Below are 13,669 nucleotides of genomic sequence, written 5' to 3'. Positions count from 1 at the left end.
AGCCCAACACAGGGCTTGATCCGAGGACCCCCAGATCATGACCTAAGCTGAAGGCAGATTCTTAACCAACTGAGCCACCCAGGCATCCCTCAGCATTATCTTAACACCAAAACAGGGCAGGGTGCCTGGGTGGCTCAGTCAGTTAAGCATCCACCTTTTGATCTCAGCTGAGGTCTTGATCTTGGGGTCAAGAGTTCAAGCCCAGCTTGGGCTCCATACTGGGAAGCCTACTAAAAAAGAAGAAGAAAGAAGAGAGGAGGAGGAGGAGGGAGGGAGAGAGAGAGGGAGGAAGGAAGGAAAAAAAGGTAGGAAGGAAGGAAGGAGAGAGAGAGGAAGAGGAAGAAGAAGAAGGAGGAGAAGGAGGAGAAGGAGAAAAAGAAAGAAAAGAATAAAAAAAAAAACCCAGACATATCACAATCATCCAATGTGATTTAACCCATGGATACAAAGCTGATTCAGCATTCAAAACAGAACTAATAAAATCCAACACATAAATAGGCTAAAGAAGAAAAATTCCATGATTCTATCAATAGATGTAGAAAAAGCATTTGACAAACTTCATCACCTACTTACGGTTTTTAAAACGTGCAGTATACTAGCAACAGGTAGGAATATTCTTAATGTGATAATGAATGTCTACGAAAACCTACAGCTATCAACATACTTAAATGTGAGAAACTTGAAGCTTTCCTACTAGAGCCAGGAATAAGGCAAGCATGCCCCCATCTAACCACTGCTCTTCAACACTGTACTTGAGAACTCAGCTAAAGACAAGAAAAGGAATAAAAGACATACAGGTTAGGAAGGAAGGAGTGTGGTGTTTTTTTTTTTTCCATTGATGACAAGATTGACACATTAGAAAATCTGAAAGATGGACCAAAAACTCTGGGAATTAATAAGTGGTTAAAGCAAGGCTGTAGGATACAAGTTTAATATACAAAAGTCAATGACTTTCCTGTATACCATCAATGAACAAGTAGAGTTTGAATTTGAAAACACAGTTCCATATATATTAGCATCCCCCCAAAATGGTATACATAGGTGTAAATCTAACAAAATATATAGAAGATCCACATGAGGAATACTACAAAATTCTGATGAAGGAAGTTGAAGAAGAACCAAATAAATGTAGAGATATTCCATGGTCATGGATAGGATAAGTAATTTTGTGGCTATCAATAAACTGATTCTAAAGTTTATATGGAGAGGCAAAATTTCCAAAATAGAAAAATTGAAAAAGAAGAAGTTGTAGGACTGACAGTACCTGACTTCAATACTTAATTAAGGTACTACAATCAAGGCAAAAATCCCACTCTTGTTTCTGCAGTGAATAGGTCAGCCCTATTCACTAGGAAAAGGACGAGACAGTTTGGTGAAAACTAGGAGGTAGGGATCATTTGGAGCCATTTAGAAGGCTGGATACCATACCATATATCCACCAACAACAGAGGTGTAGACATACACTGACAACTTTATAGTAATGAACACAAATGAAGTATAGTTATACACAGCAACACTGATGAATCTTAAAAATATAATGATTGAGGGACGCCTGGGTGGCTCAGTTGGTTAAGCAGCTGCCTTCGGCTCAGGTCCTGATCCCAGGGTCCTGGGATCGAGTCCCACATCGAGCTCCTTGCTCGGCAGGGAGCCTGCTTCTCCCTCTGCCTTTGCCTGCTTCTCTGTCTGCCTGTGCTCGCTCACTCTCTCTCCCTCTGTCTCTGACAAATAAATAAAAATCTTTATATAAAAAAATATAATGATTGAGAGAAGCCAGATAAGAATAATACAGACTGTGTTATTGCATTCGTGTGAAGTACAAAAAAGGCAAAATCAAATTATAGTATTTATGTTTCCATACTTAGCTAAAACTAATAAAACCATAAAGAACAGGAAAATAAATGCTTACCATAGAGAAGAAGTGAGTCACTAGTGACACATAGCTCACTTCTGGATTGCTGAGTTTCAATCACATGTTTGTTAGCTTTATTATAATTCACTGAGGTGTACATTTATGTTCCATACAAATTACATAGTTTATATGTTTGCTGTATTTCCCAATTTGAAAAGTTTTTTTTACATATTACCTCATGGAATTTATTTAGGGACTCATGACAGGATAAAATCAGTATTATTGATATTTATTTTTATTTTTATTTTTATTTTTTTTTCAATATATTAATTTCAATTAATTCCATTTTCAATTAATTCCATTTGCAATAATGTCCAGTTGTGTGATAATACATAAAAGTGCATCCTATCAGTTAGGAATGGCTACAGTATTACTACCAGATTTTCAAAAACTGTAATATCCCATTTCTCCAGTGAATGCCTTCACATTTATGTTTTATTATTGTGATTTTTAAAATTTCCTTTAGGATAAAGACTGCCTAGTCATAAGAATAGTATAGAGATCCTAAACATACACGCGCACGCGCGCCCACACACACGCACACACGTGCACACACCCATACACACACACACCTGGAGAAAGAAACCACACCCAAATTTTATGAGCATTTTCAGGACAATGGAACATTAGGATTCATGTAAGTCAGGTTTGGTAAAGTAAGTGATGAGCTTGCTGTGATTATCTGACCTTCTGTAATTTTTATGAACTATAGATATAAAGACCATACTTTACATGGAAGTAAATCTATTGAAATATGTAACAAAGTGGCAATATACTAAAAGAGAATGGACTTTGGGATTATATTGTCTTTTGCATTAACATATATTCTCTCTTCCATTGGTATGGACATTTGGAATGGTATTTATTTAGGAATTTTGTAAAACTCGTATCACATATGGGGCCCCTTCTGTTACTTTCCTTTCTTAGGTAACATCAAACACCAGGAGCATCAAGGGATTATTAGCTACTATATTCCCAAAGAGGAAATCTGCTGGGGAAAGGTGATTGTAGAAATCATACTCTTCTAACATTATGTATAACAGAGGACTGATAGAAGGAGGCATTGTGATTCAAACATAAGGAATGGGAGCCTGACATTGGCAGAGAACCTTTGTTACTTTTCAAAGGCACCTATAGTTTGAGACTTCTGACACTAAATTCTATTATTCTATACTATCAAAAGAATGAAGATGGAAAACTGCCTCCTCTCTATTTTTCAACCCTCTTTTCCTTCTACTTTCTAGCTTCCCCCTTCTGTGTCTTTTTGTCCCTAAGCATACGCCTGGCAGGAATTGGGGAATGATGGGGTGGGGGAAAAGGGTCACTGGAGATATTACAATAGTAATACCATCTTTTTCTTTTTTCCCCTGTTAAAGGTGTTTAATATTTTGGAGGAAGCCAAAGAGCTATTCAATCTAGAAGACTATTCTGTCAGTCAAATAACACTGGAGCAAGTCTTCCTGACCATTGCTAATATTGATAAAACAGAAAATATTCGAGAAATAAAAGTGCTATGAGATTCAGTTCCAACCAGTGACTATTATGTCTTGTCTCGATTGCTGCATGCAATTAGATAAAGAGGGAAAAATTTGTAATCTTTGGAGATTAAGATAAGTGACCTGTTGTAAAGAACTGAACTGTAGAGCGTTGGAGATTATACCCTAAGTGAAAGTTACCACATTGGCATGCCACAAATACTGGCAGAAGACCTTGGAATCTTGGGTCAAAGACACAGGAATTTGAAATCAATGAGAGATAGGCTTTGTTTACACATGGAAGATATGACATAATTGAGATTTCTGTTTTCCATGATTTGATTCATGCAAACAATGCAATCCCAGTCAAACTCCTAGCCATCTTTTTCCTCTTTTTTAGAAAAAAATGAACAAGTTGATTTCAAAATGTATATGGAAATGCGAAGGGTCTAGAATAACCAAACAAATCTTCAAAAGAACACAGTTGAAGAACCTACACTGCTTATTCCTGCTCAATATTAAGACTTAGAGTAAAACCACAGTAATCAAAGTCTTTGGCTTAAAGATAGATCAGTGAAACAATAGAGAGTCCAAAAATAGACCAATCACAATAGGTACTGTCAATTGATTTTTGCCCAGAGTGTCAAGTCAGTTCAGTGGGGAAAAGGAAGTCATTTTATTTTGTTGTTTTTTTTTAAAGATTTATTTATTTATTGGAGAGAAAGTGAGAAATCATGAACAGGATGGAAGGGGAGAGGAAGAAGCAGACTCCCTGCTGAGCAGGATGCCCAATGTGGGACTGGATCCCAAGCCCCAGGGATCATGACCTAAGCTGAGGACCATGCCCAACAGAGTGAACAAGTCAGGTGACCCAGGGGAGTCTTTGTAGTGAATAATTCTGGGTGAATTGGATACTGAAGTGGAAACAAAACAGACCTTGACCCCTACCTCATTCTTTACACACACACATAAATTTGGGAAGGATCATGACCCTAATTATAAAAGACTTAACCAACTTCTGCACTCATCCTTTCCCTTTCATTCTGTTCAAATACATCTGAAGGGCATTTTCATCAGCACAAACTCAAAATCAAAATAAAATTCTAAGCAATAGGAAAAACACTGACCAACTGAAAGTGTTTCTTCTTTCTTTTTTCAGTCTTATATTTGATGGTGTCTTAGAGTGAAATATGGCATATGGGTAGTGTAAAAAATTTTTAAAACAGAAATTAAAACACACACACACACACACACACACACACACACACACTTACAAAGACCCCAGAAGTCTGAGGTTTCTCCTGTTTGCTGTTCTTCAGCCTCCCTACCTATCTGCTGCTACTGGAACATTCCAAGGTGCTTCCTGCCCAGAGCATTTCTCATCCCATCCCGAGTGCCTTCTGCACAGCTTTCTCCAATTCTGTGGGAGTCCACCCAGCCCTCCTCTTTTCAGAGAGGCCTTCCCTTTGACCTTGTCTGATGCAGGTCCTTCATCCCCTGCTATTGTCCTTCATCTGGGATAAGCTCTTACTTTGTCTCTGTCTCTGTCTCTGTCTACCAGTGCCTGGTACTTTGCAGACACTCAAGAAGTATTTGTCTGGATCAATAGTGTCAAGCTGAGGGCGAATACAGAAGCTGCTCCGTGTCATCCAGGAGAGGGCAGTAGGAAGTCCAGGGAGGAGCTCCTAGAGGAAGGCAGCTTGGTCAGCTTTTCAGCAGGTAGAGCTGCTCAGCGGTGGAGCGAGTGCTTTCTTTGTAGGGCGTGCTCAGGCGGTGGTTTGGTGTTGTTGAAGGGTTCTTGCCCTGGATGTCAGGGTTGACCAGGTCATTGGGAAGGCCCCTTCCAACCAGACAGCCAGTCATGGTTGAGGACTAGTCTCCTCTCTGGTCTGTGGTTCTTTCTCAACTGCAGATGTGGCTCTAACCACTAGAGGGCACTAGATGATGCCTTTGAGGACAGTGCCCATCAAATCACCAACAGTGAGAACACAATTTTCTCTCTTTTAATTATTGAAATACAGTTTGATCTATACAATGTTATGTCAATTTGAGGTGTGCAGCATTGCTTATTTGACAAGTCTGTACTTTATTCAGCACTCACCACGATTATGTGTATTCACTGTCTGTCACAGTACATTATTATGATATTATTGATGATATTCCTGAGGTACTTTTCATTTTTGTGAGTTATTTATATAAGTGGAAGTGTGTGCCTCTTAATCCCCATCACCAGTTTTGCTACCCCCCCTCCCCCACTACCCTCTGGCAATCACCATTCTGTGTTGAAGAGTCTGTTTGGTTTTGTTGGTTTGGAGAACAAACTTCACAAAACAGTCTTTAACTCTTACAATACGTAATGGATGCTGATATTTTCTGTTTAACTCTTGTCATCTGCATTTTCTAAGCCAGGGATTTGCAGACTATTACATTGATTTTGTGAACATGTATGGGTCACAATTCATTGTTTGAAAAGCACTGTTTTAGACATTGGAGTGTGTTCACCCTTGTAAAACTCTGTGGGTCAGTTTTCCTTGACAGTCTGGGCTTGTAGGTAATTGTGTCCCTTAGTGTGTACTTAGTGTGTTTCTGTGCTGAGTTGCTGCCTTGAGTAGCCGAAGGTATTTGCTTCCTTACGGGTGCCTACTGAGGTGGGCACATGGCCGTCTGTGGGAGACTGGTGGGGACAGGTACAGGAGTAGCACAGACCGTAGTCAGGACAGCAGTAAGCCTTTTTGGTGGATATGAAGAGAACATATGATATCTGAGATGGATATCTGAGAACTTAGAACCTAGCAGGGTGAAAACACACACACACACACAGAAACACACATAGAAACACACAGTCGTGTACACCCTACCCCTTTCAACTTACTGATCAGGCAAATGGAAATGAGGGGTTATGTACTCAGGATAGCACTTAGGATGTTTCATGGTATAAGTAACAGAAGACCAACTCCATTTGATTGATTTTTTACTTTTTTAAAAAAGATTTATTAGAGTGAGAGAGAGTAGTGGGGGGAAGGGCAGAGGGAGAGAGAATCCTGAAGCAGACTCCCCCACTGAAGACGAAGTCTGATGCTGGGCTGGATGCCAGAACTCGGAGATCGTGACCTGAGCCGAAACCAAGAGCTGGCTGTGCAACCCCATTTGGTTTAAATGGTAAAGATGTTTATTAATTCTCAAGATAGCCACTGAAGGGCAAGGGCCAAAATGGCTTCACATGGCCTTAGGGATCCAGGCTCATTCCACTACATCTGGTTTTTCTAAGGTTGGTTCCTTATAGTTGGCAGAAGACCTTCACTGGTAATCTAGGCTTCAGCTCCTGGTTTAGAAAACTAAAACTTTGGTTCCTTGTGATATAGACCGGGGAGAGCTTAGGCTACCATAGCATTTTCCAAGTTGTATAGATCAGAGTTTAGGCTACTGCACCATTTTCTAGGTTGTAGCTGTTGTGTTTATTGGTTCCTGGTTTTCCCATTATGACCTGCCTGAGGGATGTGGAAGGACTGGTATCTAATACAAAGCCAGGGGAAAGGCTTAGGTAGTCTTTCGTGAGTTTTAGGAAACAATCTCGGATCTCCCTTCCTACTGACACAGAACTTGTGGTCAAGCAGAGTTGTCTCACTGGCTCTTGCCAGTGAGTTTTCTGAGGGAATAAATGGTGGGAGGTCTTCTAGGTGAGATAAGAGGTAAGGTTCTGTGCTCTCTAGCGCCCTGGGAAGGGAGTTAGGCACATGAGCAAAGAGAGAGAAGAAATAGTCGCCGGGGAAGGGAGGCTGGTGACGAGGGGCCGTGTATGTGAGCACCAAGACGGATGGCTGAGTCTGCTGAGATTTGTAATGGAGCATGAATCTGCCTTTGTTGACTGTTGGAGGTAGCTGATGGTCCTCTTCAACCTGGTTCCTGAGAACTGGGTCAGAACCTACTGACCTCACCTCTCCTGCCTCCTTTCTTCCCTTTTAGGTCTGCAGTAAGCCTTGGCTACTGGCTAGACCCTTTCACCCAGCATTTTGTAAGACTGTCTAAGGAGAGGAAGGCCCCCAGAATTAACAGAGGCAAGTGACTCCCTCCCTCCCAACGTCCCCTCATCAGACCAGAGGCCCGAGGTTTTAGGGATTCCTTCTTCAAAAGAGAGTGTTCACTCTCTCCAGTGGCATATAAAATTGCTCATTTCCCAACATCCTCACCAACACAGGAACCTTTTCATTGTGGTTAATCTGGAAAATGGTATCTTACAGTAAATTTGTTTTATTTTATTCCTCTTATTTTGGGGCTAAAGTTAAGGATGACTTTATATGTTTAAGAGCCATTTCTAGTATCTTTTACTGTGAACTGTCCAAGTAAGGAATCACCTTTTCGGCCTTATTAAAGTGATAGTAACACTATTAGTCTCTGCGAGTCCTTTCTATCAAGGCAGTGAAAGGATTTGAGACAGGATTTGAGATTGCAATTGATTCATCTCAATCTCATTCAGATTGAGAAATTAGCCAAATGATCCCAGTCCTTGAGCATGCAGGGAATCCTGGCCCTAAAGATGGAGCTTGTGGGTAGATTCTGTAAGAAATGCAAAGAAGGTTTAAAGTGGTGGTCCCTGACTATAAGGACATGGATCTTACCTTGAGCTGAGGGTGAACCCAGGCTTTAGGAAGATGGGGCCAGGCCTACCTAAGAGGACTGAAGCCTCCCTCCTGGGCGCCTGAGGCAGCTTTCCTAACCAGAGGCAGGGACCCACCTTGGAGCCCTGGGGAGCTGGGTGCCCCAGGCAGCATGTCAGCGGCCTGCCTGCCTTCTTCCTCTGCCTGGGCTGGCATGTCCAGGCTGCAGCACACAAAGAAAGGGCTTCCCAAATAGGGTGTGGTGAGCATCTTTAAAGTTTTTGTTTCAATATCCAGTCTGTTGTGGATGATATTCTATAACATATGATAAAAATGATTTCCTAGAAACATAAAATTCAAGGTAACCTGTAAAGTACAAGCTCAAATTGTTTATTAGGAGAATCAATACACATAGAACTCCTGTATCACATTGCAGTATGTTTCTAAATGCTACTCAAATTTCGGTCTTTTTTTTTTTTTTTCTTTATTTGACAGAGAGAGATCACAAGTAGGCAGAGAGGCAGGCAGAGAGAGAGAGAGGAGGAAGCAGGCTCCCTGCTGAGCAGAGAGCCCGATGTGGGACTTGATCCCAGGACCCCGAGATCATGACCCGAGCCAAAGGCAGCAGCTTATCCCACTGAGCCACCCAGGTGCCCCTCAAATTTCGGTCTTAAGAGAGTTAAGAACTGTTACTGCTTTAAGCAACAGGACTTTAGAACACAGATTTTATCTTCCTATTCCACTCTTTTATTTCCCATCGCCTTTGCACAAGCTCCCCACTCTGGAGCTGAATAAATCCATTTTGGGGGCAATTTTGCTCATGCCTTCCTCTCCCGCAGTTGGTCTGTGAGGTCAATTTATAAGCATAGAGGCAATTACCCACACAGGATGGAGATGAAGGGAACATGGTAAGAAATATAGCTTTATTTTATTTTGTTTTATTTCATTTTCTTGGACATTTATCTGCCCCATATTCTGACCACAAAATATTATTTCGTAATGATCTCGCATTTTGAAGTTAAGCTGAGTCCTAAGTAGTTGGTACCTGGCCACAAAAAAAGCATATTTCAAAGAGGAACATTAAGATCTGATGCTTTGATGTAAAACACTTGTCTTTCCTAAGTACAATCATGGGACATTTTATTTTATTTTTGAAAGATTTTATTTATTTATTTATTGGAAAGGGAGAGCATGAGTGGAAGGACCAAAGGGAGAGGGAAAAGCAGGCTCTCAGCTGAGCAGGGAGCCCGATGCGGGGCTTGATCCCTGGACCCTGAGATCCTGACCTAAGCCAATGGCAGATGCTTACCTGACTGATCCACCCAGGTGCCACAAGGGACATTTTATTCCTAAGATCTTTAATTCCACCATTAAATCATTGAATAGATTGTACTTACTTTGGTTCCATCAGCTTTAAAAGTTAAAAAGAGAGAGAGAGAGAGAGAAGGTGAAAGTCCTGATTTCTCCCATGAGTCCACAGATAAAACACTGACCCGAATGAAAAGTAGCAGAATCCTCATTTGCTCTTCTGCTAAGGTGGGCTCTGCTGGGATGCTTTCCGACCTCACTGAGGGATAGTTTGTCTCTGTGTCTCTCTCTCTCAGGATATTTTGGTCGAGTCCATGTCGTCAGTCAGCTGATAAAGGCATTTCTACAGGAGGCAGAATGTCATTGTCAAATTCTAAATCTTGGGATTACAATGGAGACCACATTCTGGAGATTAAAGGTAAATGTTTTATTTGTGAAGGTGCCTGCCTGGTTCAAAATGTTAAAAGTATATTCAGAAGGAATACAGTGACTGCCTTTCTCATGCCCCTGTCCCCAGCTGCTTGTGCCTGCTGCCACCTTTAGACACTTACTTGATGTCACCGGGTCCCTGGTAAAGGATGGGTCCCTGGCTTCTCCTCCCTTGCTGTTACAAACAGCGCTTCTGATAAAAAAAACACTTGTAGACGTGTCCTCTGCACGTGTGGAAGACCCCGCCAGTGGGATTGTGAGCCCCAGAGCCCCTATGTCTGCCGTATTGACGATCACAAAGATTTTATTGTCATCATGACAGTGTCTTCAGTACAGTTTACAGACATGCAAGGCTGGTGATAGTGATATGATACAAAGGCCTTTTGTAGCTATTCCATGATTTGATACCTCAACTGCTCTTTTTAACAGGTATAACTTCTCTCAAGGGAAACAGACGGGTCTGGACAGTGGCAGAACCAGGAGCGAATAGACTGCAGGTCCCGCAAGTCCAGGTTGCTTCCCTGTTCTCTGTTCAGAGCCTTGTGCTTGCTCAGGGGGGTCTTTGTGGTCCGTCAGTCAGTGGTGCATCTCTCCCTCAGTGACCATGGTGTGGTGGAAGGAGCTGGAGCAGAATGCAGGGACGGAATGTGTGCATGTGAGCAGAAGCCACTGGAGGAATACCTCCTCTCGGCCCCACACCCTTTCAAATTGGTCCTGAGGTTTGTGTTGTCCTTCGTGTCATGTAGTTGGGGAAGGCAAATAGCACAGGGTAGGAAAGATTTAGAGGAGGTGTTTTGAATTGGTCCAAAGGGTTTTTTAAAAACTCTGGTCTCCATGGGGGGAAGAAAAAAAAAAAAAAAGAATGCCTGTTTGGACTTTGGAGCCCAGGCTGAAAGGGCCAAATTGCACCTACCCACCTGTCTTTGTAAATAAAGTTTTATTGCAACACAGCCACTCCCATTTACTTAAGTCTTCTCTATGGCTGTTTTGCCAGCATGACAGGGGAGTTGAGTAGTTCAAGGAGAGGCCATCTGATCTGCAAAGACTAAAATACTTTCTGGTCATTTGCAGCAAGTTTGCTAATCCCTGAATTGAGAGCTCTGTGCTTCTAGACAGTGTGGAGAAAATTTTGTCTGCCAGTCTCATGGTCTCATGCACCTTCCACACTGGATGGTCCCCCGGCTGCACCAGTAGAGGCTTAGCAGCAGGTCACAGGCTTTCTGCTTCCACCACAGTGGGAGATCATTCTGTATGATCTCAGGCCAAAGACTATAGGGACAGGCTCCCACCTTCTGGCAGTGAGCAGCAGTAGGGCCCAGGAAAGCCAATACCATCACAGATAAAGAATCATAGTGTAGCGAAACCCTTTTAGGAATCTTGGCTTCTCTGTGTCTCCTAACTTCTATTTCCACACCACCCATGGATCAAGGACGCAGGGGATGGGTGTTACCTTGGGCAGCCTGTGCTGCAGTCAGCCCTGCGGGATCCCCTTTGAATCCGAGGGCTGTCCTTCCTCACAGCTGTCCCTGGCTCCTGTCCAGGAGCAAGGCCTCATCCTGCGTATCCTCCACACCTCCTGTGACACGCCAGCTCCTGATGAATAGAGTGTCAGATGGGCTTAGGGATCCCAGAAGCAAAAGTGTGTCACGTGCTGCAGCCATTTTGCTCCTTTGCCAAAGCCCAGAAAGAAGATGTCTATTCCTTAGAGGCTCCAGGTGAGCCTCTGGATTGCTTTCCCTCCACAGTGACCCCTCATTTACAGTTCTTCTGAGGGTCAAGTATCTGATGCCTGGGAAAACTCTTTTCTTTTTTTTTTTTTAAAAGATCTATTTATTTATTTGAGAGGGAGGGAGGGAGAATGAGCAAGGAGGGGCAGAGGCAAAAGGAAACAGAGAATCCAGAAGCAGACTCCCCACTGAGACTGAACCCAACTCATGACTCAATCCCATGACCCTGAGATCATGACCTGAACTGAAATCAAGAGTTGGCCGCTCACTCGACTTAGCCACCCAGATGCCTCGAGGGAAAGCTCCTTGTAATAAAGTAAGAAGTCCAACACAAGGTGTAGGAGTATATGCTGTCCCTCATTTGCTTGCAATCATTCTCATTGTCTTGGAATTTTAGACTCTCCTTAACCTTTCCTATTATGGGAGTAACATTCTGGAAGGGTGCTGTGGGGTATCCTAGCAGAAGTTATGTCCTCATCTGCTCTAAACATTCTTAGTTAGTTAAATTCTTAGTTAACCTAAAACTTTTCAGCGTTTCCTTCAAAGATGTCTAATTCTCAACATCTGGAAATAGTTTTCTAGTATGAGGCTATTCTACTATATCCTATAAAAACCGGGTTTTCACCATTTCCAAATAGAAGATTCTGTTACAGTAAATATGCTTTTTAGTTGCCGCCTGGCATCTGAGACTGTGTATCTGCAGAGGAGGATCAAGCTTGGTGAGCTCGCAACACTCTGCTCACCTCTAAGCCTTTCGAACCCAGGGAAACCTCTTCCAGAATGTTCCATCGTTTTCGGTCTGTGTCTGATGGAGTAGTCCAAGGGACTTCTTAATAATTGCTGCCAGGAGACATGCCCAGAGAGGATGGCCTTTGTGGTTGGTGGACACAGATGACACAGGAAACATCAGACAACCAGACAGGTCTCTATGCAACCACAGTGCCATACTCGTGCTCCTAGTGAAGAAACTCCCCCAGAAAAGAACATTTCCCCCATCCTTTGTTTCCCTCCTGTGAATTGTAAGTAGATCCTCTGCAGGCTTTGCCATTTCCTGGCCTAGCTGTTTTCTCCACACTGTGGCTGTCACAATTCTCTGCATATTGGGTGACTACTTGGGTCAAGATGATTACCAATAATGAAATAGCTACCACCTTGCATTAGCTTTGATCCATCATACAGGAATGTATGAAGTAGAAAGTAAACACACTCCATAATGTCTCCCCCCACCAAGAAAAGCAGTGTTCAGGGTGTTTTCTCTTGTGGATGAATAGCACACCTAGAGACGGATAAATATCACACATGAGAAAACACACAAGAAAGATAATCCAGTGCCTGGCACATAGAGGGTCCCATACATTTTTGTTGAGAGACTATATATACACATTGAATGAATACATAGGTTGGAGTTCAGTGTATATCTGTTGAATGAATGAATCTGTATTTCTCAAAATCAGTAAATTCAGGTGTCCTTTTAATAAAGTGAATCATTTATACATCCTGCTTTGTAGTTAGCTCGCTCTTTCTGCATTCTAGTGACCCGTGACTATCTTTGTGTCATCATAGATAGGTCTGCCTCTTCATTTCCGATGGCTTTCTAGTTCTCCTTGGCATGGAAATTCCATTTTACTTAATGTATTCAGTACCAATGGCCCTTTAGATAGCTGCGTGTTTTATGGTGTTCTGTTAAGCAGTGTTGTAGAAAGCACAGGTAAATGTGCATTTTTGCAGGAATTGGCTGGCTCAAGGAATTGTCCCTTGTGAATATTAATAGCAACTGCCAAGCCATTCCTTGAGACCCTCTTTACTGATTTGCATTTTCACAAGAGTAGATGAGGGCTCCCTTTCTGTACACCCTAACACTGGCTGTTATCATTTTAAAAATTCTGCCAAACTGCCAAACCTATTAATTTAAAACTTTTTAAAGAACTTTGTACTAATGAGATGGAGTATCCTTCCTTCCTTTTACCGGTTTGCTGAATTTCATTGTAAATGTCCATCGGAAATGTTGTTCTTTTCAATTGCTGGGAATCCTTTAGAACATAAAGATATAGTCTTTGATCAAAGTCCCTCATCAGCCTGTTTGGGGAAGATTTTTTCTTAGTGTTTTCTTGCTTGTTTTTGAACTGTGTGTTTGTATCTTCTTTAGGCACATTTTCTGGTCCTGCACCTTAGAGTTTCTGATTTTCCCATCATAGTGTCCAGAGCTCACGACCAAGGAAGAAT

General features: G+C 42.1%; 1 protein-coding gene across 1 annotated transcript in view; it reads left to right on the top strand.

The window, feature by feature from the left end:
• The window catches only part of LOC131819762 (phospholipid-transporting ATPase ABCA3-like), a 187,998-nt gene extending 184,562 nt beyond the window's left edge, over nt 1-3,436 (top strand). The window contains exons 30-31 of the mRNA XM_059155049.1: nt 2,840-2,913; nt 3,289-3,436. Coding sequence (XP_059011032.1) covers nt 2,840-2,913; nt 3,289-3,429 — 215 coding nt within the window. The 3' untranslated portion in view covers nt 3,430-3,436. The remainder of the gene's footprint in view (nt 1-2,839; nt 2,914-3,288) is intronic.
• The last annotated feature ends 10,233 nt before the right edge of the window (nt 3,437-13,669 follow it).

Source organism: Mustela lutreola, chromosome 17 (genome assembly GCF_030435805.1).
Source record: "Mustela lutreola isolate mMusLut2 chromosome 17, mMusLut2.pri, whole genome shotgun sequence".
NCBI classification, from domain to species: domain Eukaryota; kingdom Metazoa; phylum Chordata; class Mammalia; order Carnivora; family Mustelidae; genus Mustela; species Mustela lutreola.
This window is presented reverse-complemented; position numbering and strand designations above follow the sequence as displayed.